Source organism: Rasamsonia byssochlamydoides, assembly GCF_041956645.1.
Source record: "Rasamsonia byssochlamydoides strain NRRL 3658 unplaced genomic scaffold VTN77scaffold_85, whole genome shotgun sequence".
Taxonomy (NCBI): domain Eukaryota; kingdom Fungi; phylum Ascomycota; class Eurotiomycetes; order Eurotiales; family Trichocomaceae; genus Rasamsonia; species Rasamsonia byssochlamydoides.
In genome coordinates, this window is record NW_027192468.1 from 54146 (window position 1) to 78532 (window position 24387).

The 24387-nt window shown below is 51.9% G+C and overlaps 5 protein-coding genes across 5 annotated transcripts; 4 read left to right on the forward strand and 1 right to left on the reverse strand.

Moving 5' to 3' along the window:
* Window positions 1-1167: 1167 nt before the first annotated feature.
* VTN77DRAFT_9248 (uncharacterized protein) lies at window positions 1168-2808 on the forward strand (the record flags this gene model as incomplete). Its single annotated transcript, XM_069425835.1, has 2 exons — window positions 1168-1977; window positions 2029-2808. The coding sequence occupies 2 exons, from the start codon at window positions 1168-1170 to the stop codon at window positions 2806-2808; spliced, it is 1590 nt and encodes a 529-aa protein (XP_069274019.1).
* Window positions 2809-4512: 1704 nt separating this feature from the next.
* On the forward strand, window positions 4513-6051 carry VTN77DRAFT_9249 (uncharacterized protein; the record flags this gene model as incomplete). Its single annotated transcript, XM_069425836.1, has 1 exon — window positions 4513-6051. The coding sequence occupies one exon, from the start codon at window positions 4513-4515 to the stop codon at window positions 6049-6051; it is 1539 nt and encodes a 512-aa protein (XP_069274020.1).
* Window positions 6052-11430: 5379 nt separating this feature from the next.
* On the forward strand, window positions 11431-12458 carry VTN77DRAFT_9250 (uncharacterized protein; the record flags this gene model as incomplete). The annotated part of the gene is made up of 3 exons (XM_069425838.1): window positions 11431-11471; window positions 11565-11596; window positions 11677-12458. 3 exons carry the CDS (start codon window positions 11431-11433, stop codon window positions 12456-12458), a joined length of 855 nt encoding a protein of 284 aa, XP_069274021.1.
* Window positions 12459-13565: 1107 nt separating this feature from the next.
* VTN77DRAFT_9251 (uncharacterized protein) lies at window positions 13566-14051 on the forward strand (the record flags this gene model as incomplete). The annotated part of the gene is made up of 1 exon (XM_069425839.1): window positions 13566-14051. The coding sequence occupies one exon, from the start codon at window positions 13566-13568 to the stop codon at window positions 14049-14051; it is 486 nt and encodes a 161-aa protein (XP_069274022.1).
* Window positions 14052-23203: 9152 nt separating this feature from the next.
* Window positions 23204-24320, reverse strand: VTN77DRAFT_9252 (uncharacterized protein; the record flags this gene model as incomplete). Its single annotated transcript, XM_069425840.1, has 4 exons — window positions 23204-23433; window positions 23510-23670; window positions 23731-23988; window positions 24061-24320. The coding sequence occupies 4 exons, from the start codon at window positions 24318-24320 to the stop codon at window positions 23204-23206; spliced, it is 909 nt and encodes a 302-aa protein (XP_069274023.1).
* Window positions 24321-24387: the final 67 nt, after the last annotated feature.

The following is a 24387-nucleotide window of genomic DNA, read 5'->3' on the forward strand; positions in this document are numbered from 1 at the left end:
AAGGAGAGAGAGAGAGCACAAAAAATAAAAAAAAACAATAAGATTATTGATGTGTCTCACTACCATCATCTCCATAATGGAGAGAATTACCGTTTAACAACCTAGCTGGCATATAATTGTACAATAATACAAAGAAATACGGTAATAGGAAAGTATCAATTTAAATAGTTATTCCTTGTCATGAATAACTGTCTTATAGCCACATTCCTGGTCGATCCCCTAGTAATGGTTCTTTTATTTTATTGTCTTGAAGCTCTACCTACTGAGGAACCCAATTGACTGGCCCTCCGAGCGGAGGCGCGGATCCCACACGCTCGGGTCGCGCCAGAACAGCTTTCGGTAGTTAAAAAGTACCCATCCACGACATAGCTCGAGCTTCGCGAACAGCGCAGAAAAGAGCAATCAATTTTTTTCCCCTTCTTGTGACGGTGGACAGGAGCGAACAACGTCCTGCTGCCTACAAAAATACAGACTTGCAGGAGTGGAGGGGCTCTGGTTCCCTGGGGACCACATCCTGTAGGCACGCGTGCTCGGTAGGTATGGTCCATGGACAAGGGTTTGATTCATGCGCAGAGTTCAGCTAATAATTGACGTTTCTCAACAGAGGTACGACCTCTCCTCTCGCTGGTTTGGTACGGCTGCACGCGCGCAAGCTCCTCATTCTGTCGCGTTGATTTTTCTCCGAGACCTTCTCGAACACTACCGGGGCGCACATCGTGAAGACTCGAGCCGGTTCAAACGATCGCGGAGTGTTCCGGAGACGACACGCAAAATGCTCTATACAATCTGATCTCTGCCTGTCGCATAATTTGTCGTCATTGTCATCATCAAGGAAGTGGCTGTGTTTTGTGACTGGTCGAATGCGGCCAAAGGACTTTGTTCATTGTTCTCAACAAATTCAGGCAGCACCGCATTGAGCTCTATTGACGGTCAATGCCAGGGTTAGGTCCCAGCACTGGATATTGGCTTAAAAACTCTGCGCGTCTGTATTTCTGCAGTCTTCTACCCACAATTTATCTTCATTTTCTTCTTCCTTCCTCGCTCTCTCTGCATTTTCAGTCCTAGACTCCGTACATTTCTTTTCATTCTCGTCATCTTCTTCGCCCTCTTTATTATTACCTCATCACTTCCTATTCATCTCCTCCATCAGACGGCCATCTTGCCAGCATGGGGAGACGCAGTACCGGACGGCTGCTGGACAGCCCATCCAGACAACTCTTGCTCGAGCTCGCAAGGGATCTCGAGCAGATCCATCTACATCATGAGGAGCTTAAAAAAGTCGACGACTACCGCCGGAGATCCTTCTACGAACGCCAGGATGAGATTGACCGTGAAACTCAAGCAATATACTATGCTGCCATCGATGCGGCTACCGCCGTATACGACCAGCACCGTCTCGAGGCCGAAGAGGTTCTCCAAAATCATCTCAGAGAAGTCGAGGAAGAGCGACGCCAGAAGGAGGCTGAGGAGGCACGGCGTGCCCTCGAGGAACGCTTAGCTCGAGAGGCAGAAGAGAAGAGACGGAAGGAAGCCGAGAGACGAGCTCAAGAGGAAGAGGCCAGAAGGAAGAGAGAAGAGGAAGAAAGGAAGAGGGAAGAAGCTGAGAAGGCAAGGAAAGCGGCGGAGGAAGAGAAAGCTCGCCGCGAGCGGGAGCGTCTCGAAGAGGAGCAGCGACAGCGCCAGGCAGCGGAAGAAGCCGCCCGAGAAGCCGCCCGAAAGGAGGTGGAGGACGAATTAGGGAAAATCCGTCACAAGTTGAAGCAGCTGGGAGCAACCCATCGCACTCCAGAAGAGGTCAACCAGCATGGCCGCTACCTGCAGGTGCACCACGATCTGAAGGTGCTGCGAAGCACTCTGACAGAGAAAGGGAAACAGAACCCAGAACTGAAACAGACAATGGGTGACTTGCGAAGGTCGATTGTGAAGTGCATCGGTCAGCTGAGAGAGGGTAAGGGTGCCGGTGCCAACAAGAAACAGGTAGGTCGAATTCCTCGTCTTGCGGTGATTCGTCTCTAACTTGGTCGATAGCTGCAAGAGATCAAAGAATCTCTCGACAAAGGTAAACAGTATACGGACATCAAGGTGGATATCCGCTCTTATATCGCGTTTCCGCCTGACGTGATCAAGAACGCATCCGACGAAGAATGCAGTGTTCCGGCGCTGTTCGTATATCTCCTCAACATCCTGTCCAAGGCGGTGATCGCCCAGCTCCTCAACGAAGCAAGCATCAACCCCAAGTATGCAGAACCGCTTGGCGTCCTCGCGGCGCAGATCTTCTCGTTGGAGGCATACGGCTTCCGGGGGTATCCCCTGGTCGACATCTTCTGGGCAAAGTACCGGGTCGTCTGCCCAGCTCTCTGGGGGTTTTCAGGTGACGAACGGACCGAGGCAGGCAAGCAGTCGGTAGGCTGGTGGCGCGTCGAACCGGGCGGCCCATTCATCTCGGAGCAGGAGCACGTCGAGCGCATGACGGGGTTGGGCGCGGGCTTTGCGGCCCTGACACTGCGCAACTTCAGCAAGGTCAACCGCGGCAACCCGTTCCCGAACGCGCTCTTCTGGAAGACGATGCACATCATCCTGTCGATCCCTCCGGACGAGCTGCAGGACACGCATTTCCACCTGCTCAACGCCATGCTGCGTCACTCGCCGGAGCGCATCGTCGGGTTTTTCGGACACATGGGCCTGGCGCTGCTGCGGAATGCCATTGTCGACCTGCCCAGCCGGGTCACGCGGAAGCACACGACGGCGATCAACACGCTGAAGGTGTTGAGGGAGCTGTTCAAGGGAGAGAAGAATATTATTCTTTGATTATGGTAGTAGATTGGAGAATTGGATTCTTGTATCTGTATCTACTAGACGATATGATGATGAATGATTATAGACTTGTGCACGCATACTTCAATGCACCCGGCTCCTCTAGTAGGGTAGTAAACGGGTAGTGATCGTGATAGGTAGTGACAATCAATATTTTAGGCTTGTCAGTAAGCTACTAAGTTCCACCACCATTCTAGAACCCGACTTCAAGAGATCGTCGCCGTTAAACCTTGAAATTGGATCCACCTGCAGTCAATGAATACCTCGTATCTCATTAACCAAAAGCGGAGGTGGAAGCATCCTCTAATCGTCCCACCTGAGTCCTGACTCTAAGTCGACTACTGTACAGCTACTACAATACGGAGTAGAGTATATAGCCAGCTAAAACCTGACACACCAACAGTAAAGCAAACCTGCTACTGGGGAAGTCTTTTGTTTTTTTTCTCTCCTTGTCTCATCCAGCTGGCTGGGTCAGGTCAGGTCTGGTCTGGTTGGGCCCTGACCACATACTCGGTACTAGTCGGGTATATCGGCAGACCTGACTCCTGAGACGAGACGAGACGATGATGACGATCATTCAGCCCTAAGCATCCCCAATACTTTAATTGAGCCAAACCGGCTGATCGGTAATAAGGCGTGCAGAGTTATCACCGCTGAGTACTCCGTACGTCCGTACGTATAGAATACAGTAGTATAGATTTTAAGTGCGGTATACAGCCAATCTTTCAATCTGGACCATCTTGTCTGGACTATCTGGTCTGGCCATTCAATGACGATGATAATATTACTGATACTAATAATAATTCCATCAGATATCTCTTAGTCGGGACCTTGATCGCCACTTCTCAACCTTTTCTCGGCTTATCGGAGATCCATCTCGGGCCGAGGGGCCGTAGAAGAAATGACCCATGAGCTGAGCTGTCTATGGCTCTATACCGCCAGGAGAATGATACCTGGTTGTACGGAGTATATAGGAGTACATTGAACAAACTTCGGGGAAGTTCGGGTTCGGCTGATAAAATTGGAAGTCCAGCTGAAAATCATCAACTACATGTGTAGTTCACTCAGCCAACAATTCATCACCAGCTAGGTCGCCAACTGACAGTTCCCCTAATAATCCTGGCAATTATTATCCGTGGATTATGCCCTGTGTTGGTAACTACAGACGTCCAATTATGATCAAATCCTACTCGGGATATGCCGCAGACAACGTGATGGGTCCCGGCTTGGCAGGCTGATCGACGTCCGGATCGAGCATTACGGCCCGGCTTCCCGACCTTCTTCCATCAGCCATCAACATCATACAACCGTCCACATCTCCGGAAATGGCTCTTGTCCACGCAACTGTCACCCTGCGTCACCCAACGTTATGGATTCAGCCTGTCGCAGGCCCAGTCATGTTGCCCCAAGCTGAGGATCATCAGTCGGTGACGGACGGGTCTCCACTCTCAAGGTTCAACAGCTGATCCGATATCGCATGGCAGGAGCATATGATCTGATGGATATAGTTATGCTTGTCCCCTGCTTTTAAGGGGAAGAGTCCTGTTTCTTGAATGTTTTTTTTTCTTCAGACAATCGTGCTTAATGTTAATGATACCCATTTCTATCAATTGATTCAATTCAATTGTTGTTGACTTGATACATTAAGATTTACTTCATCTAATTTCATCTAATTTTTACCTTCCTCTATTGTCATCTATGGCTGCTACCCTCCCTCCCGAACTCATCGAGTCAATTCTTCTTTCCACCGACCCAGAGACGTACTACACTGCTCGCCAGACATGTCGTTCCTGGCGGAGCGCCGCGTCCAGCTCGTTCATGCTGCGAGAAGCGCTCAAACGGACTCCAACCCCCCTACCAGGGCCATCATTAAATGCCCTCACTGTCACGGAATGGAACAACCTCTTCATGCGCGTCGCCCACTCGAATCTCTTCGGCAAGCGTGACCGCGTGACCAAGAACGTCCTCCGCCGGAAGAGACCCTCCAACTGGTCCTATTCCACCGTCATCGGCGTGTCCGGCGATGGAGCACGAGTGGTCGCCCTGAGCGGTCCCCGTGTATCGATCTACAACATTAGCAAAACGGGAGAGATGCAACTCGACCGCTCGCAGTGTCTACACTCGCTCTGGACGCTCATGAATCGCGCGATGGTGGACAACGCCACGAGGGGGATGACCATGGGTCAACAGGGGGCCAAGTATCGGATTGCTCTGTCCACCCACTGCGCTCTTGTTGCCATTGCCCTGTGCAGGACTATCCAGATCTACGACCTGTCCGACATGGACCAGTCTCCGGTGGAATACACGCTCGAAGAAAGCGGACCGCTGACGTCTGTCGAATTCGTCGAGAATGATTCTCTCCTCCGCGTCCGCATCGCCAAGGACCCGAACGACCACAACTCTGAGACGGGTGTGCGGTATCTGGGCCAGCCTCTGCCCAGATGGGGAGGACACGAGTCGGAGACGGGCACCAGCTTAGAATACTGGAGACAAAACATCCACGTCGGCTATCTAGATTCCGTCGCGCTGGCCAAGTCATACCGCGACGACAACAAGACCTCTTTCCAGGGGCTGCAACTGTTGCCCAGTTCCATCTGCGAGGGATGGTCCGACGTGCCGGGACGATTCTTTGTCGCGGCCATTCAGAACACGGATGAAGACCGGTATTGCATTGGATTCGTTCCCGACAGCGATCGGAACCAGGTCCGCATCTGGAGACAGCTTCCATCGCGGAAAGACCGCACGTCGGACCGCTGGAGCCATCTCTTCCGTTGCAGCAGCACTTCCGACGACAGCGATGCCACGGCGGAACAGACCCGACAGATGGCCCACGACCGCTGGGCGGCCGTCAACATGCCCGCCCTGACGACCAAGCACTCCCTTCTAGCAGTCTCCGATGACGGGAGACTGCTGGTCGTGTATGAGCGTGGAGCGGGGCACTCTGCATTCTCGAGGGGAGGGGCCATCTACGTGTTTAGCTTGGAGTGCTGCAAGCAGAATCTTTCCCCTAAGCCGGATTTGCAATCGAGCAGGGTCGAGGATACAAATCCTCACAGTGCCGACACCGATTCTGTCGACGACGCTGTCTCACCACGACAGATCCAACCATGGTCCTTCCTTCTGGACACCGTAGACGAGGATATCGACGTCCTGCGCGTGGTCCGAGAGGGAAGCAGCAAAACATACAAGATCACGGCTGAGAATTTATACGACGTTATGGAATGGGAATTATCTTGACTTGCCAGATATTCGATCATATGAGCTATTTGAATTTTCTCGTTTGGATTTGCATTTATTCTCGGGTTTAGATTTGGCAGCAGGCGTTCGAGGAGGGAATAATACATAGAGTGAAGGGTCCCTGCTGGAAAGGGAGGGCCAGGAAAGGAAAGAATAATTTTGGTATGACAGGATATATATAGACCTCGTTTAGATTGCTATCTTTCATGCACATTATATATAACTAATATACCCTATTCATGTCTGTACGGAGTTAAGGTGTTGTATGTACATTACATGTTGTGTCTAGATAGACGTATCGATATTGTTGAATTTTACTATTACTATGCTGTACATACTATACGACATTATAGTATACCATATACTATGGCGGGCACGTCTTATCATCGTGGTTTTATGGCTAATTAACTAACTACCTAGCTAACAAGCCAGCTAGTTCGACAGATCGATAGATAAACGGATCGATCGACAGATATTTATAGATAATAGAATCCATAAGTAAAAACCCCGTGTCAAGACAAGATCAGGATGTTATTCTCCGAGAGTAGCCAGCTAGCTAGCCTCGCTAAAGGAAAGGATAATAGACTATAGACTAATGAATAGATAACAGTAATGCAATAATGCCGTCCGTCCGTCTGTTCGTCATTATCAATCACCCTGAATAGGGACCTCCTTCTATCCGAATGAGCGAGTTGAATTGTACAGTACAGTACATGTATCTCCCCATCATTCCCGTCCGCATAGGATTCACGAAATCCATCATTCACATCCAGACAGGAGGATCAACGCTGGCATGGCCTAGTCCCGGGAGAAATTGGCGCGAATCGGAAGGTGAATGAAAAGTCCCGAGAGGAGGAGGGTGATGGATGGATTTAGTGCTGTTGTTATAAAATTTATGTGTCAGCAAGGATACTCATAAATTTCGGAATAAATGAGGAATATCAAGAAAGGATGTCAGACTTACGCCGCACTGAGCGCAGGAGCAAGACTCACAGCTGCCAGAGCAGCAGTTACAGGTGCAGGGCGACATCTTGGCGGTGAAGATGAATCGGGTTGTCACACGAGAGTTCAAAAGAGAGGTTCTTGCTGAATGGTTGTTTGACTTCGAGAGTGGCTTTTTGGTTGATGATGAAGATGAGAATGAAGATGGAGGAGGAAAAGAGGAATCGACAGGGTATTTATACCCGTGTCCATCTATCGAGCAACTCTCCGACTAGATCTTTCCCGGCCATAGTGTGGGCGTCCACTCCCCTATCTGATCTGCTGACGGCAATCAACCCCGCAGACTCAAAGTATAATCAGATAGAAATGTCTGTGACCGCGGCAAGGGCGGTTGTCGGGTTTGTGGGATGAAATCGGCGTGGGAGAGAGGTCCGAGGGCAGCCAACGCTTGCTGGATGTTGCAATAAGAACACATTCCCAGACAGAGAAGGTTGCTGGAGTCTGGACACCACGAGACTGTTGTAGAGAGTAGGATGGGAGAGGATAGGGGGAAGTTTTTGCTGGCATTCCCAACCACGTCTTCTAGCATTAGATACTTACTCTACAGCAGACGAAAGAGAAATACTTACTACGCACACGTAGCCAACAAGGTAGAGTGATATAAAGCGAAGTACTGGTTATGGACTGAAAAGATCGATCCTAGTGTCGCTGGCATGGAAGTGCGTCGCAATAACCATTCGGGTCGGATGTAGTAGTGCATCGAACTGTGGAATATGCGTTAGCTGAATCGCACATCTCAGGTGCTAGGCAACTGCCTAGATAACTAGTTAGCTGAATCCTTTGACGGGAAAAGGTTAAGCGTGAGGTAAGTCATCAGCCAGTCTCGATGACAGGAGATATCACCGGAAACTGCAGAGCCGTTGGCAGACAGACGACGGTAATCTGGTGAGTGACAGCCAGTTATCTCCGTCGAGATCCCCTCCATGAGTGGACGACGAGGGCGGTGCTCTGGGGGGACACGACAGTTACCTACGTCCGTACAGTAGTATTCTGCAAGATCTGATAAAGAAAGTCATTGGCTGCCATATTGCTTTAGTATCAAACAGGCATCTCTTGTCGCTGATTCATGCTTGGCAGCAGTTTCCATCTCGTAAAAGGTTCTCGTCGTGGGATCGGGCAGGAAGACTCCGGTACTGCGCCATCCCGAACTGTAGAGCCGTTTACCCGCAAGAGGCATATCTGATTCGTCGATCATTGTCGTCGTATGATTCGGTTGGTAATCTGGCAACCATATGGTTGACTGAGTAGGATGCTCCTTCACATCGACCGCATTTCTTCACGTCGAGAGTCTTCTGCTCCGGTTGACGTCCGTCTGGGATCGTAGTTTGTCGTAAGATTGCCGTCTTTCTGCAGGCAGGACGTTCCTTGCCAGACAACACCGATACCAACGTGGTAGAGATATGACGGCAACCTTCTAAACGTGCAACACGGACGCTCAGAATTGAAATCGAGCGCAGGAACCACAAGGGGATTCCACAGAATTTATGCCATCTCGGAATCTGCCACAGCATGCCCAACTGTCTTGATCAGGTTGCAGAGGTTGTGTGCATATCATGAGGACCTTGGGGGTTAGACTGATGACCCCTCGTCGATTTCGACCTCGACAGACATACGTCTGCTCTTGTCGTGTCATGGATTCTGGATATAATCTCCCGATTATAGCGGGAGGATTCCAGAAACCAGCCAGATTGATGGCGAATGGCCATATCTTGACACACGTATCTTCTGGGAGATTCGAAGATCAAGAAGACGATGTGCTCCTGTCTTGCTGAGGCCCCATTCAGGAGGTTGAATTCCAGGAATCGTGGACATCACACCATTTAGTCAGACTGTATAACACAGCAGTGTTGATAGTCATCGGAATGTTGGGGACTCGCACCATTGCTGTTCGCAAGTCTGTGACTGTGCTTCAGTTCAACGTGTTGGACTGCTGAAGACAGCCAAAGAAGAGTCAGTAAGAGAAAGAAAGGACCCCTATTGCAATAACCCTGTCTGACATTCTCCAGAAACGAATTGGATAAGTTTGACCAACATCATTTGCGCCGTTTGCCAGCTTGTATCGTTAAGAGACGAAACACCTCTTTTGTTGACAGAATGTTATATGATGACCAAGTTCGAACCAGAGATTTCTGGCTTCTAGAATCAACCCTCTTTCTGAACCAGGGCCATGTTTGCGTGTCGTTAGAGTGCCATGGCTCGAATAGACTGGCAGAACGCCAGCCAGGATCAGTGGACTAGCCAGCTGTCATGTCATCATCAAAAATCCCACTCAGAGGGATTCACCGTCCACGGTCACTTTTGGTGCAATTTCTCCCAAAGGGTCTGGTATTGTGACCAGCATGGATATCCTGCGTACGTCACGAGTAATGAGGTTGGAATTGGGTTGGGAGAAGACATTTTTGGCGCAGTCCGTCAACAGGTAAAGTGAGGTGATCTTGGTCAACGATGCTATCTGGAATTCAGAGCTGAAGATCGATCGGGCTGTGCAGGAAGACTGGATGGCCACATCTTCTTCCCTTGTTTGATGATGCTGACTGCGGTTGTGTTGTGTAGGAGGATTGATTTCCTGATCCCGACTAACCCGTGGCTGCCGCATCGGACATTCCCGATGTGGAACTCACCAAACGAGCAATTATCCACTGTCTGTCCGGCATCACCAAGCCCGATATCCATACAGAATGTGAAAAGACTGTTATAACAATGTATGTACGTCCATCTGCAATTTCTTCTCAATCTCCGATGGTGACAAACAATAGAACGTGCTTAAGCTATGGAGACGAACAGGCAGGAAGATCAACGCGAATGAGATTCAGCTAACTGCATAAAACCTCCATCCACAGGATTTCGCTGGACAGCTGGGTTTCTATCGACCAAGCCGCTTTTGTTCCAGTCATGGAAATGATCTTGTTTATCTTCTCCATTTTCCGGCAGTACTACTAGTTACATACCCAAAGAATTCTTTTTAATTCTTTGATTCTTGCCTCTTTTCTTTTCTTTTCTTAACAATTATTATCCTAACTATGTACAGCAGAACGGAATCATCCCAAGCGCCGAAATCTCCCTTTTCGGATCCCGGCTTGGCATCGAGCTGTTGCAGCTGTTCTCTGCATGAAATCGTCCGAGCTTTCAGTCTTATCAATTGCGATCGATTGGCGTTAATTAATTAATATTCTTATTATATAACTGTTTCTCTCATCAGCTTATATAATTAAGAAGATTAATTCAATCCGTAGTGGTTTCTTTTCGCATTGTATGCTTGGGTTTTCCTGGCCGACTGCCGTTTCCAGTTACCTTCGCGAACGCCCGCTCCTGCCAAGAGACGGCTGAGATAGAGTCGTGGCGGAGACGAGAGAAGCCTCACTTATGTTGTCCACTCAGCCAAGCCACACTTGTGTACTCTGTACTTTACCAGTGGCTGACAGCAGTTCATTTGGATCCTTCACTAACCACGGAGTAAACCTGATGAACGGTCCCTTGATGACCGACCCGTTTCTGCTCATGCATGAACGACAATTCTAGCAGCCACATCTCACCTTAACTAACGCTGGTCTTCAGCAGAACAGACTCGCAATGGTTACCTAGTTCGTTTGCGATCAATTGATTTATCGGTGGGAGATCCAGCAGTCTACCTATCTCCGCCTTAGCTTGAGGTTCGTTTCACTTCCCTCGATGTTACTAGTACACACGTGCATAACCCGTGACTAGAGCATATCATCCACCAAAACAGTCATAGCTAACCTCATCTCAGTATCCAGTGCGAATGCTATCATATCAATGCCCACTAAGCAGCATGCTAGGATGCCAGCTACTGGCGGGAGGGGATATCCGCCCTGATTCTAGGGCTGAGGCTGAATTAAGCATGGAACTAGGTACAGGTACCTACCTAGGGATCGATGGATCCATGGATCGATTTCAAACCTATAACCACCCCAGATGAATCCCCTAAGCTATCTAAAGGCTTGATCATGACGAATTGTGGAGTCAGAGGGCTTTTTTTTAGCTGATGTCTATTCTAGATGGCACTGAAGTTGGATCTAGTCAATGGCTTCCTCCTGCTGCTTACCTGATATAAGAAGTATATCAGGTCCATGCCCTCCGTCAACCATGTCGTTCATGGTCATGCTATTGTCTCTGTTTCTGTCATCTACTGACTACCTTTTGAAGAGCAACCAGCCTCGTTGTATAAAGCTGAAGTGGGCGTCGACCTTTTACCTTTCTTATTCTTGGTAGTGATTATTCATTTATACAAAGTCTTGTCTTGTCTCTTGATCACGCTCTTTCTTGAGAAGCATTATCTTGATTTCTCCTGAACTATACAGCTCCTCAGTTAGCATATTTGTGCCAAGAAACACCATAGTGCACCACATTATTGCAACCATGTCCGACTCAGGCGACTCGTCCAAGACGGAGAAGAAAAAGTATGTACTGTACATAGCTTACCAGTTCACAATCCTGCTCTACTGTCTACCGATGGATAGAATGTGCATAGTTGCTGACAATTCGTTCCGCAGGGAATATAACAGAAACGCTCAGCGTCTGTTCAGTACGTCAATATCTCATCTCATCTCGACGATCCAAACTGAATCAAACAATGGTGGATGACTTCCGCTGACACTGCTCCAGGACAGCGCAGGAAAGAGCACCTCAAGAACCTCGAACGCGCCGAACGGGAACTCGCAATGACGCACGCCGAGGAAGTAGAGCGCTTAAGACGCGAGATCAACGAGCTGCGCCTGGAGAACGAGAACCTGCGCTTGCGCCAGCTGTCACCGCGCAGCTCCCCTGCCCCGGTTCACCCGATACCCTCCAGCCCGTCATCCTCCTCCTATGCAGCCGGCAGTCCACTACCCTCCTTCGAGATGTACGGCGTCAGCAGCAGCCAGTACACCCGACTCTCGCACGCGAACTCATTCACCTCATCGAACCCCTCCGACAGGACAGCGACGCTATGCGTGCTCTTCCCGCGGGACATCGCCGAAGTGCGGCGGGACCTGCACGAGCGCCTCGCGCCGGTCCTCGATCTGAGCGTCGTGACCGATCCGCAACGACACCTGACGACGCTGGCGGCGCTGGCGCCGTCGTTGTCGGCAGCCCTGCAGCCGACGTTCCTCCAGCTGCGGACGCCGCATCACGCGTACATCGACCTGATTCCGTCGCCGTCGCTGCGGGACCGGTTGATCCGGACCGACCCCGACACGGCCAACGCGTTCCTGACGGAGGTGTGCACGTTCGTCTACGAGACGGAGGACCGCGGGCAGTTGACGATCTGGGGCGATGACCATCTGAGCGAGTTCGCGTGGGAGTTTTCGGCTGAGGTCTTGGAGAAATGGGGCGGTATTCTTACGGAGGAGTGGCGCGAGAGAGCTAACTTTTGGCGACGGCAGAGGGACGCTCCGTTGCTCTAGCAGCCGGGAATCGGTCAGTTGTACAGCTGTGCCTGTCTGGTTCTCTTTTACCTGTATGACGACGTGGAAGGATTGAGAAATGGATATCGCGAGAGACTTATGAGTTATGATGTTGATTGTATGTACGTTATTCAAGAGGCAGTCAGTTCAGTTATAGACATGATAGAAGCAATTGCATTGCATATATATACACGATAATACGATAACCCGGAAGCCGTCGACGTAAATGATGAAAATGATCTATTTGACTGACTAACCACGACAGAATTAAACAATGGTCTGAGATAGAATCATGAGAAAACAGCTGATTATAAGCCCAATCCCGACAGGGTCGATATGATTTTATCCTGTTTTTTGTCTCGGATAATAACCATTTGCTTCACAGTGAGATCGCTTTGTTTCTAGAAGCTGAAAAAGGCATGCCGCCTCCCAAACAGACTCTTGAAGACCGCATCGGAGCAGAAGCAGGTTTTCTCTCTCTGTATCTCACCAAACAGACATCTCATCAACGCTCGCGAATGGCTTGTTGCGCTGTCCATGTGCAGCTCGCATCAACAAACCACGAGCCTTCTGCCCGGGCGACAAGAAGCCGAGATGCTCAAGTCATCCGGCCCTGAGTGGCGCTGATTGCGTAACAACAACCTAAGACGTCCAAGTTGTCGAGTTCCAGACAAGAGGATCGTCATAAGGGATTCACAGTTTTCATGAGAGTGAAAGCCGGAGGCAATTTATCGGTCGTAAGTAACTTGACAAGCGTAACGTAGACGATACCAAACGTTCTATCTTGGAAGCAATGTTCAAGGACATTCAGCATCCATCATCCTTGATAGTTCTCGAATTCGTCAATTCCTCTGCGGAGCAGTCCGATTTTTTCTCTCGCATCCTTTCTATGTTCTCGCCATTCGGCCTCACATTTCGCTTTTTCCTTTTGGTATTATACTTTTATCATTCTTCGTCGAGAGTAGAATTCCGCCGTTCGAGTTCGACCAGAGTCTGTCACCAATTCTTGAAGATCGGTGTTCTTCTGCTTGAAGGTTGAGACAAGATCGATCATCGTCTGTCGGCTTTTTTTTTTCCCTTATGGCGACGAATTCCTTATCCGTCAGCATGTACCCATGCATGCCAAAACCCTCCGCCATCGACGTTGTCGACATCGACCCCTCAACAGCCACAACAACCCAGCACAAAAAGGCCCAGTACTGCCGCTACCTCGACACCAAGAAATGGGACCAATTGGCACAACTCGCCCATCCAGACGCGACGTTCACCTTCCTTGACGTCGACGGGTCTGTGCAGGAGATCCCTGGGAAGAAGAAGAACGGATTCCGGCTCAGCTATTCGTCCCCCCAGGCGTTTGTGGCTGATATAGCTGTCCTGTTTGACAAGGCGCAGACGCTGCATTTGCTTGGTGGTTGTGAGGAGTTGCGTCGGGCTGTCACAGACGACCGTGAAGAAGGAGATGGTGAGGAGGTAGAAGAAGAAGAAGAAGAAGAGGAGGAGGAGGAGGAGGAGGAGCTCGTCTCAGCAATCTTCAGCATGCAGGATACGATCATTCTTCCCCCTTTTCCCTTTACTGGGGTTTATCCCCCTTGAGGTCAGAGGGGGAGGGTATTACCATGAGGTGTGGTCACGGAAGAAGAAAGATGGACGAGGAGGAGACTGGCTTCTGAAGACGCTTCGACTGGAGAGGACGTATTATCCGGCTAGTCTTGCGGTGAGGTTGGTGATGGCGCTTAGTCGGTGGTGGGAATTGGAATTGGATATTAGGGGAATAAAATAATTGTCTACTGTGATGTCCATTGGTGATCGCTATATGAGTGTTCAACCGTCTACATTCATTCGACGTGTCTGAACACCGGCAAGTCGAACTAGACTACCAACTTACATTATCGTCATTTACTTAGTTATCTACTTAGCTGACAAGACAGTCACTCGGGTATATCACTCTTATATTCTGCAGGGGTATGATATGACAGTGCAGAAACTCGCAGAACCTTGCAGTTAATATACATACATACATACAAGCTGAACGAGACTAGGAAAACAAAAATATGTCCAAAGGAGTGGCAGTCAACGAGTGACAAGAAGCGAGAAATTAATTATCGACAGGAAGTGTACGTAGAGGTATAGTGCTGTGTATAGTATAGTCAAATGGCAAAGGTGGTATCAAAAAGCAGATTCGACGAGTGTTCCACGTGCCAGAAGAAGAGAAAAATACACAGAAAAGGTCAAGGTCACCAGCGCTATGCGAAAATTATACAAAGCAGAAAAAAAATAAGAGAGGAGGGTAGGATTTCATCACACAAATAAACGGCAAGCATATAACAAAGAAACAATTATTCGGATTCTCCAGCAATCTGGTTCAACATGAAAATAGAAAAGTAGAAGATTTTCTTGTCAGTCTCATGACTCTTGCGTCGCGAAAAGACCCTCCCTGGTCCCTCTCGGCGATTCAGGAGTCACCCCTCCACCGACGACGCTGTCGCCATCATCCATCAACATGCTACTGTCATAGCTGTTGGGCTCCGCGTCGTGGTCGTAGCTCGACCGTCGCAGAAGAGGTGGCGTCGTCGGCGGTTCTGGTGGTTCCTCATGTGCAGGCAACTTCTCCATCTGTCGCGCTGACAGAGACCGCGGAGACTGACCGTAACCTCTCAATGGCCGGCTCTCCACAGGCGTCCGTCTGGCAATACCCGACGGTGCACTCACGTTCTTGGGTGTCAGCCGCACATTGGAGCTCGGAGGAGTCAGAAGCCCCGACAAGAACCCACCCGCGTTGGTGGACTTGGACGGCGTCTGCTGACTGACCTCCGACGTGAACGACTCTCGCCCTTTGCGCCAGCTCCCCCAAGCGGCGGCGGCAGCGAGTGGCAGGGAACGCGGAGATGCTGCCAGACTGGCCAGCGAAGGGAAGGTCCTTCCACCAGCCATCGCTCGTTCTTTCTCCTGCTGCTCCATCTGCAGGTTGGCCTTCAACCGAATCGCGGCATCGCGGACAGCCTGCTGGTCGAACGAAGGCTGCGACAGAGCGTTGATGATCTCCTGCAGCTCGTCCACACGCATACCCAGCAACTCCCGAAGCCAGTTGATCTCAGTGTCCTTCTCCTTGATCTTGTTCGGCGCGTCCTTGTCCACCGAAGCGAGCTCCTGTTCGAGCTCTTCAATCCGAGTCTCACGTTGCTGCAGTTGGTCTTGCAGGACGAGGATGGATTCCCGCAGCGCTTGAGGAGAGATCTTCTCGGGTACCAAAGAGTCGTTCCTGTAGGAGATGGACGGCGAAGTCGAGTGATTGACCGGCGGTGAAGACGACGCAGCCGCCTTGGCCTGTGCCGCCTGCGCAGCGGCGCGGGCTGCCGATTTGGCGATCTCGAGTTTCTCTTCCAAGTGCCTGACCCGATCTTGGAGGTGTTCGATCTTCTCATTCGCGAGATTCAACCGGTCCGTGAGATAGGACTCGGTCCGCTGCCGGTCTTCGGAGGCATTGTGCAGAGCCCGGGCGTGTCGTTCGCGGAGATCGTTGAGAGCACGCTCATGCATCTTGCGCTGCTCCTCCAGGGCGCTGTCCTTCGAGGCAGTGATTTCAGCCACCGCAGTCGCCTTGGCGTCCCGAGCTTCTTCCAGAAGCAGTTCGTATCGCTCCTTCATTGTGTCTGCGTCCATTCGGACATTCTCGAGTTGGCTTTCCAGGCGGGAAATCTGGGCCTCCAACTCAGCTCGAACGTAGTTGACTTGGTTGTTGGCAGCCTCAACATCGGCCTCCATTGCCGTCCTGGTTCGCTGGATCTCCATCCGGCTGCTCTCGCGTGCCTCGTTAAACTCGCGCTCGAAACGGGCTGCCTTGGCCTGATACTCATGGCTTTCCTGCCGCAGGGTGGCAACAAGCTCTTCAAGCCGGGCATTTTCCTGCTGCGATTGTGCGAAGATGAACTTCAGCTTCGCCGCCTCGCGCTCCTGTTGTTCCAGCTCGGCAATGTCAACCTCCAGCTTTTCGCGCAGCTTGACTTCTCTGTCATAGGCGGCGCGAAGGGCATCGTATCTGGCGTTCAGTTCCTCCTCTTTCCTGCGCCAAGCGGCTTGCTCGCGAGCAATGTCACGGGTGGCCGTCACCATGTCGTCCTGCAGGCGATCGAACTTCCCGCGAAGACTCTGCCGGGCACGCATGCTGTCTTCAATCCGAGTCTTCAGATGATTGATATTGGCCCGCAATTCCTTGTTCTCGTTCTGGACCTCTGCGACCTGCCGCTTCCAGTGCTCTTGAGATTCTCGGTATTCGTCCAGCGTACCCTCCAAAGCGATGTTCTTATTAGAGAGCTCGGACAGTGTAAGCTCGAGGGACTCCTGTTGCTTTTCAAGGGCATCGGATCTGTTCTGGATCTTTTCAAAGTAAGGAATCTTCTCCTCCCGCAACTTGCGAAGGCTTTCAATTGCATCTTGAGCTGCCTGGCGATGGCGAGCGGCATCGTCTTCAGCGATCTTCAATAGCTTCTGAACTTCAGCCAAGTGATCCTGGGCATCCCGACGGGCTCTGTATTCTTGCTCCGCCCGCTCATCAGCGATTCTGAGCATGCTCTTCAGACCATCGACCTGCAGCTTCAGGCTTTCGGCGCCAATCTCCTCAGCCTCCGAAGGCCGGCGCAACACAGTGTTTTTAAGATGGCTGGAAATGGTCTCTCGAATCAGGGTCTTGATATCGAAACCTTGATCCTGTGACGGTTTTGGTGCAGCGAGAGCCTTCAACTCAGCGATGGCATTTTGGATAGGTGCTAAGTCAATGACAGGTACAGGTGGCGAGGACTCTTTCTGGGCGGAGCTGTGAGCAGTAAGAGCTTCCAGAACGGCATTCTTCAGCTTCTCCAGCTTCCTATCTCTCCTGCTGAGAGGCGTCATTGGCCTATGGACCTCCTCGTCGTCTTCATCATCCGCGTCGCTGTTCTCAGCCTCCGCTGACGCGCTTCTCGGTGGTTGCCTGCTCGCAGATCGAGAACTCAATGACGCAACGGAATGTTGAATGACATTCAATGTTTCCTCCAGAGGACCCAAGCGCTCATGCAAGATATTACCGACGAGTTGGTTGATGTGACGGTCGAAGAATTTGCTCCGTTGGACTAGTTTCTCGTCTTCGCCAGACTCAATGACATCGTCCCAGTCACTGATGTGGTTATCAGCACTGATCAACTGACGAACAGGCGACTGAGCATCGGAGGCAAGTCCTCGCTGAGACACTGCAATCTGGGACTGGCCATCGAAATCAGTGCCCAATTTTGGCACACTGTGCAGGAGGGCTTCCACGCGTCTGGGACTTGGGCTTGGAGCACCACTTCGGATCTGCGGAGGAAGCTGTAGAAGGGTTGACTGGGCTTCAGAGGACTCTACCGGTCCTTGAGCAGTAAGAGGCGTGCCCATCCTCTCTACACCAATGTTTGGATCATCACCGTTGAGTTGCTCCATGACTGCGTTGAGTTCTTGCTCATCAGGAGAATCATCTTCCACTTTACGACGCCCAGTATCCTGTGTAGGAGCAGAATCGGTCTGTGGTGCTGGTTCCGGCTTTGGCGCTGGTTCCATCTCAGCCGACTGCACCGGCTCAGAAGTCTCGACATGGTTCTCGACTTTAGGAGTTTCCGGGGGGGTGACAACTGCGTGGCGGGAAGCCATGAGGCCGGTGTCTTTTTTGTTCTTCGGCTCAGCAGACCGTCTCCATGCTGAGAAGGCAGCCGGCACGAATTCCGCGATCGAGGGCCTGAACGAGAATGGCTTGGAAGCACCAGACAGTTTTGTCTTCTTTGGCTCTGCCTTGGGAGGTTCAGGAGCAGGATCAGCAGGTTTAGCAACAGGCTCAGGAGCAGGCTCATCCTTCGCCTGTTTGACTGGTTCTGCGGCCTTTTTAGCAACTTCTTCCGCACCATCCGTACCCTGTAGACTACGCTGCTCCTTAGGAGCTGCTGCAGAAGCCTCTGTCTGTTCCACCTTCTTGACCTCAACTGGTTTTGGAGTAGATTTCGGGCTGGGAGTCACGTCTTTCGGTGGAGGAGGTGGAGGAGTAGGCTTGTCTTTCGGTGGAGGAACAGGCCTCCCCTCGGCAGAATCAGGTGCACTGTCTGCAGGAGCCGCATTCTCCTTTCCGTCTGCCTGTTTATGCGCCGGAGTAGGTGCTGGTGATGCCTGAGGTTGGGCGGCCTCTCCCAGCGGCATAGAGGATGTTACAATCTCGGCATCCTTGTCGCCGTCCTCCGCGCCATGACGAGCGCGCTTCTGACGTGGCTGAGGCCCTGACGCAGCGTTTTCCGCTTCCTCCTTCTTTTTGTCACGCTCTTTCTCGACGTCATCGGGTCGCACAATAGGAATAGCCTTCGATCTTTTGCTGGGCTTGGATATCTGAGAGAAGTCGATATCTCCAAAGATGCGGCTTTTCAGGTGGTCTTGTGCCTTCGACCCGCCATTAGAGGCGACGCCCTGACCCGGATTGAACACAGGAGCATCGGCGTTGAATGAGGTAGGGGAGAACGTGAAACCACCCGGCGAGAACGACGTTGCCTGACTGGTGAAAGGAGTGAACGCAGGAGCAGCCGCATTGAAGCCACCAACCGAAGAAGCTGCAGGCTTAAACACGGCAGAGGATGGAGAGAATATCGTGGACGGACTGTCGAAGCTTCCAGGTTGGAATGAGCTGCCATGGAAGGTGAAGGTGTTGGACGAGAATGACGAACTCGTGGGATCGAATTCCTTCGCCTCCACATTGAGTCCAGATATTGAGGCCTTCGACTTGTGGCCGCCAACAAATGAACTCGTACTCGGTTTGGCGCTGTGCCAGGGATGGTGGCTCAGATCCGGCTCCTTCTCACGCGGAGTTCCAGCAAGGCTGGGGTTCGTATCAATCTCATCACCATCCTGATCCGCCTCAGCCTCTTTCTGCTCGCCAAACAGACGATGGTGTCCTTGAGAGAATGAATCCTTCTTCGGGAACTGTGTACGAACTGAAGAAGGCTGGACTTCATTTTCTGTCACGGCCCACCGTGACTTCAACAAGCCCGAGTTCTGCTCCCGATCATTCTCTTCCAACTGCCTCTGTATCGACTCTTCCAGATGGTAATCTGCTTGCGAATACCGATCCAGGCCTTTTTGAAGTGTTTCACTGACGTTGTGATTGTGCCCACGGGGCGTCGGCTGCGCAATTTCGACGTTGGACGTCTGGAAATGTTGCGGTGGAGCGGGTGTCTCAGAAACCAATGTCGTTGCTCTAGACTTCCGACTCTGCTGACTGCCGTCTTGCGAATCACGGTGCACTTGGCCACGAACCGAATCCCTGCGAGGGGCCATGACATCATTCATGCCCTGGTGGAAAGGACTAGTGTCTTCATGGTTAATCGGCGAGACGGGCGAGAGAAGGGAGTTCAAGTTTGGCAGATTGCCTGGACCTGCCGAAACGACACCTGCCTGACGAGCGTTGAACAAACTCTGAGGAGTGAAAGTTCCTGCGAGAGGAGGCGTGGGTTGGAATGGGTAGGACAGCCCTGCCACCAGATTCGCATCCACACCAAAGAATGGATGCTGAGCGCCAAACTGCGGAGCCGGGGACGCCAGAGAACCCGCATTGGTACTCGGGTTGGTCGAGTGGTTGAAGTGGGGAGAGAACGGATGGGGCCCAAGAAGAGGATTGCTCGCAGCAGACGACGTGGGAATCGGTGGAGAGGCGATGAGCCCGGGATATCCAGCCAGATGGTTCAATGTTACCAGGGATGCCGGAGATATCGTCTGTGGTGGATCATCATCTGGGATTGACACTCCTAACGCTCGCAACTTTTCCTCCTTGAGGAAGGTAACATATGCATCCCACTCGGCCTGGTTGGGGAAACTGATGGTGTATTTCCTAGCCTTCCATTCCTCCTGACACTCGACAGGATCCGGATAAGGAAGTCGACTCAGGCCACCACAGTCGGCGGGGATCGAGTCCTCCTCTGGGGCGTAGACGTCGAACCCGCGGATATCGTATCCCTCATCAATCCACTTCTGCAGACGCTGCTCGATGTCGGCTTGAGTCAGAAGACGACAATATCCAGCCTCTTCCGAGCCTCTCTTGTCTTCGACTGGCACCGAGATGATGCATGCCTTGCCACGCCAGATGATGCGCTTCTTGGTGCGTTGAGAGGAGCCATTAGTGACCACGGCTGGACGTTTGGCCGGCTTTGGGCTTGTTGGTGTTGACGTCTCCTGAGCCGTTGGTTCAGGACCACTCTCCGTTGGCGGAGGAGGCGGTAAAGGCTTGTCAAACTTGTCGAGTTTGTCAAGCTTGCTGTCAACGGGGGAAACACTTCTGTTCGACTCACCCTCCGCTGGGACCGGCGGCACATCCTTAGAATCCGACATACTGGGTGGCCGCCGTTCGCTGCTGTAAGCAAGGCTCCAGAAATCCTCCGGTCTGAGCGTGTCCGTGCTTTGCGTCGAATTGGTCTCGTGGGGAGAACGAGGGGGCTTGTCGTTGTCGCCGTCGATTGTCCCTTGTCTCTGCCCGGTGAAACTAGCTAAAGTTGGCGTCTTGAGGAGATCCTCGTCGTGCGGGTCGTCGTCAAGCCCGAGCCAACCGTCAGACGGATCGTCCGCGAAATGATTGCGGGCGGTGATGAAGGATGGTGCCTCGCTGCTCGAGTCGTCGCTCAACCAATTGGTGCGTTCGGTCCTGAGCTGGCCGGACAGGTACTGAATGACCCAATCCTCGGTGAATTGCCTTGATCGTCCTCCTTGTCGACCGAGTAGATCTCTTCCTGAGGATCGGTTGTACAGACGCCTTTGCAATTGACTGGAGGCGGACGTTGTTCGCAAAGACTCTGACTGCTTTGGTCCAGATATCCGATTGCGACCCCTCACAGAAAACGGCGAAGTTTCAGGCGATACAGGGCCGCTGGCTTCCTGGCTTAGTGTCCACGAGGGTCGCCGTGGGCTCGGAGTTGCATATGGTGATCCCCACGCCGCGGTAAAATAGGCAGTGCTTTCTGGCCTGCGATACTCGGGTGACGATGACAGCGAGTCCCAAGCTCCGGGGTATTTGGGAAGCTCCGGAAGAAGAGTTTGCTGAGGAGTTGTTGCGCGCGACGGCCGTTGGGCGGGCGACCCAACGGCCAAAAGGCTCGAAGCTGCCGGGGAGGGTATCCGCGAAATGACCGGCACGGTCAGAAAGGAGGAGTCGTCTCGCTGGCTAGATAGCTCGACGGGACGAAGAGACGGCGGCGATGCCGGGGTGGCGGGGGATACGGATGGAGATTGACCTGAAGCCGTAATAGCAATGTCCGTTAGCATGGTCAGACCGTAATTCCGCTAATTTTCCATCCCATGGACGTCGTGTCCCAAGCCGCGACAACACGGGTAGGTATATTGTCGAGTCGATCCATCAATGAAGTAAAAGGGCCTCTAATCACACACACACGCACACACACCTTCCGTGTCGTCTGCTGCAGCAAGCACCTGCTTGCCGCGCCCGTTATCGCCCGGAATTTTGGAGCATGGACGCCGGATACGAAGAGTTGGTCAGGCCGTTCGAGAGCGTTTTGCTGGCTACCTTGCAGGGTGCAGCCTAAGATAAGAGGGGATCCTGTTATCCTTAAACGGATAGCAAATACCCCAGATACCCCAGACTGACGCGACGGACGCTATTTCCCGGGGGAAGACGATGCGTACGCGCGAGTCTGCGGACGTGCAAGGGAGAGACTCGAGAAGCGGTATACAAAAGGGGCAGCGTGTATCACCACACAAGATCACAGAAACCTTGAGTATGCGAGAGCTTGGACCATGGCGCACACGCAAGGGATAGCCGGATCTCAGCGGGAGGGACAGAGCTTGAGGAGGGGAAAGAGCGTCGGCGATGCAGAGACGGACGTCGAAGTCGAGTCGAGGGGAAGAAGAAGAAAAGGAAGAGGAAGAAGAGAGGACGGTCTCTTGTCACGTCACGGGCCGAAAAAAAGTGATGGACTCAGGGAGCGTTGCGAGGCCGCCTGCAGGGTGGTTGGCCAGGTAGGAGTGTTTAGTTGCTTAGGTGCCCTTAGCGCCCCGGGCTGGAGGCGCGGTCAAGCACGGGGCGGCAGTCCATGATCCATCAGCGAGGCTGTTTGTTTGGCAACGTGTTAATTGCATACAGGATGCGCAAGATTCAGCTTATGTACATGTACATCAGTGTTGTTCCCTCTCGCCTGTGCCTTCTGCCATCCCGAGGGGCAGGATGGAGAGCACCTAAATGACTACTGGTGTTGACGCGTTTCCCTTTTGGCTCGCGTTGTCGTGATAGATTCAGGGGTAAGCAGCAGCAACATTTAGCAGACGTCTAAGACCCCTCGATCCACGGTTCCTTCCTCTGCCTGCTCGGATGCCGCGTCTCCGTGGAAGGGAAGCACGCTCATTGGCTGGTCTCTCTTTCCCCACAAGTCCGGACGGACCCCAACTTTTCCGTCCATTTAATACCTACAGAGCTGAGGCATTGTTTCAAACAACTCGAACCTCGTTTGACGCCAACAACTGATATATTTGCAATTAAAACTTCAAGCAAATATAAAATAGGACTCATCGGCCGTGTGAAGCAGACTGATGCGTAGTTACAAAAGTTTATTTACAAACAAAATACCTGTCTATCAATACAAACGAAGACAAAGACTCATTAGGTGGTATCCAACAGATGCTAGTCGCTAGCTCCTGTTAAATGGGGCTATACTCAGATCCAAAATTAATCACAGACGGGCCGGTGCGGTTGTTATCCAGTCCGTTTAGCACGTAGCGTTGAACTTGACCTGGCGCTCCGCCGTGTAGAATCCCCAGTGAGTCTCATCCTCGGCCTGGCCGTCGTTACCGACACTGGCGGGCTTCCATGGCTCATCGAAGGCCTCGAAGTAGAAGACGTCGACGCCCCAGTCGAGCATACCACAGACACCCTGCTTGAAGAAGGTCTCGGCGTTCGCAGTACCGGCAATGGCAGGACCGTAGTTGGTGCCACCGTCTGCACAACTCAGTTAGCATACGTTTTTTTAGATCCCATCGGGATCAAAGCCAGATTATTATTTGGGGAGTCATACCGGTCGGCCAGCCAGTCTCACCAGTGCTGAAGCGGATGTTCTTCGCATTGTCTCCAGCAATTTTCTGAATGTGCTCCATAGCCTGTGCAATGTCATCGAAATAGGTGCGGGAGGCATTGCTGATCGGCACGCCTTGCCAATAAGCGAAAGCGTTACCAAGACTAAATACCTCTGATTAGTAACTCATCAAGAGAAGGGCGTGGGAAGAAGCGCCAACGTACAGGTAGGTCACGCCTCCAGTGACCAGAGGATCCGCAGTGCCGTCGGCATATTTGTTCCAGCTGTCGGCAGTACCAATAGTGATGTTCGGGAAGATCGCCTTGACCTGGTTGATCTTCTCCAGGAGCTGCTCGCCAGTAAAGTTGCCCCGGTAGAGGGTCTCGGAGCCAACGGTGATGGCGTCGATGACATCCTCGTTTCCGGGCACGACCTCCTTCAGAGCCGCGGTGTCCGCATTAAAGGATTCCTCAGTGTCGGGCCTGCCACAGTCGCTCTGCGTCAGTATTCTTCCGCCCAACGAAGTTGCCTATTGTCATCAAGCATGCACGTACCAGACGCCCAGAACGACTTGGAAACCCTTGGCCTTAGCAGCGGGAATGATGTTCTTTGCAGAGTCACAGTCGCTAGCGGAGTAGATACGGACGAGAGTACTGTGAGACTTCAGGACATCGAAGTCACTCTCGTAGTCAGACGTAGCCTTGCAGGATCCATCCGGGTTCTTGTCGCCCAGCGCGAAGCCCAATCTTCCGGCAGCAGACACAGCCGTGGGCGCGAGCCCCAGGGCGAGGGGCAGCAGATTGGTGACACGCATGGAGAAGTATATATACAATGGAAGTGTTGACTCGCTGTGTTCTATTGATGGCGATTGGTGGTCTGTC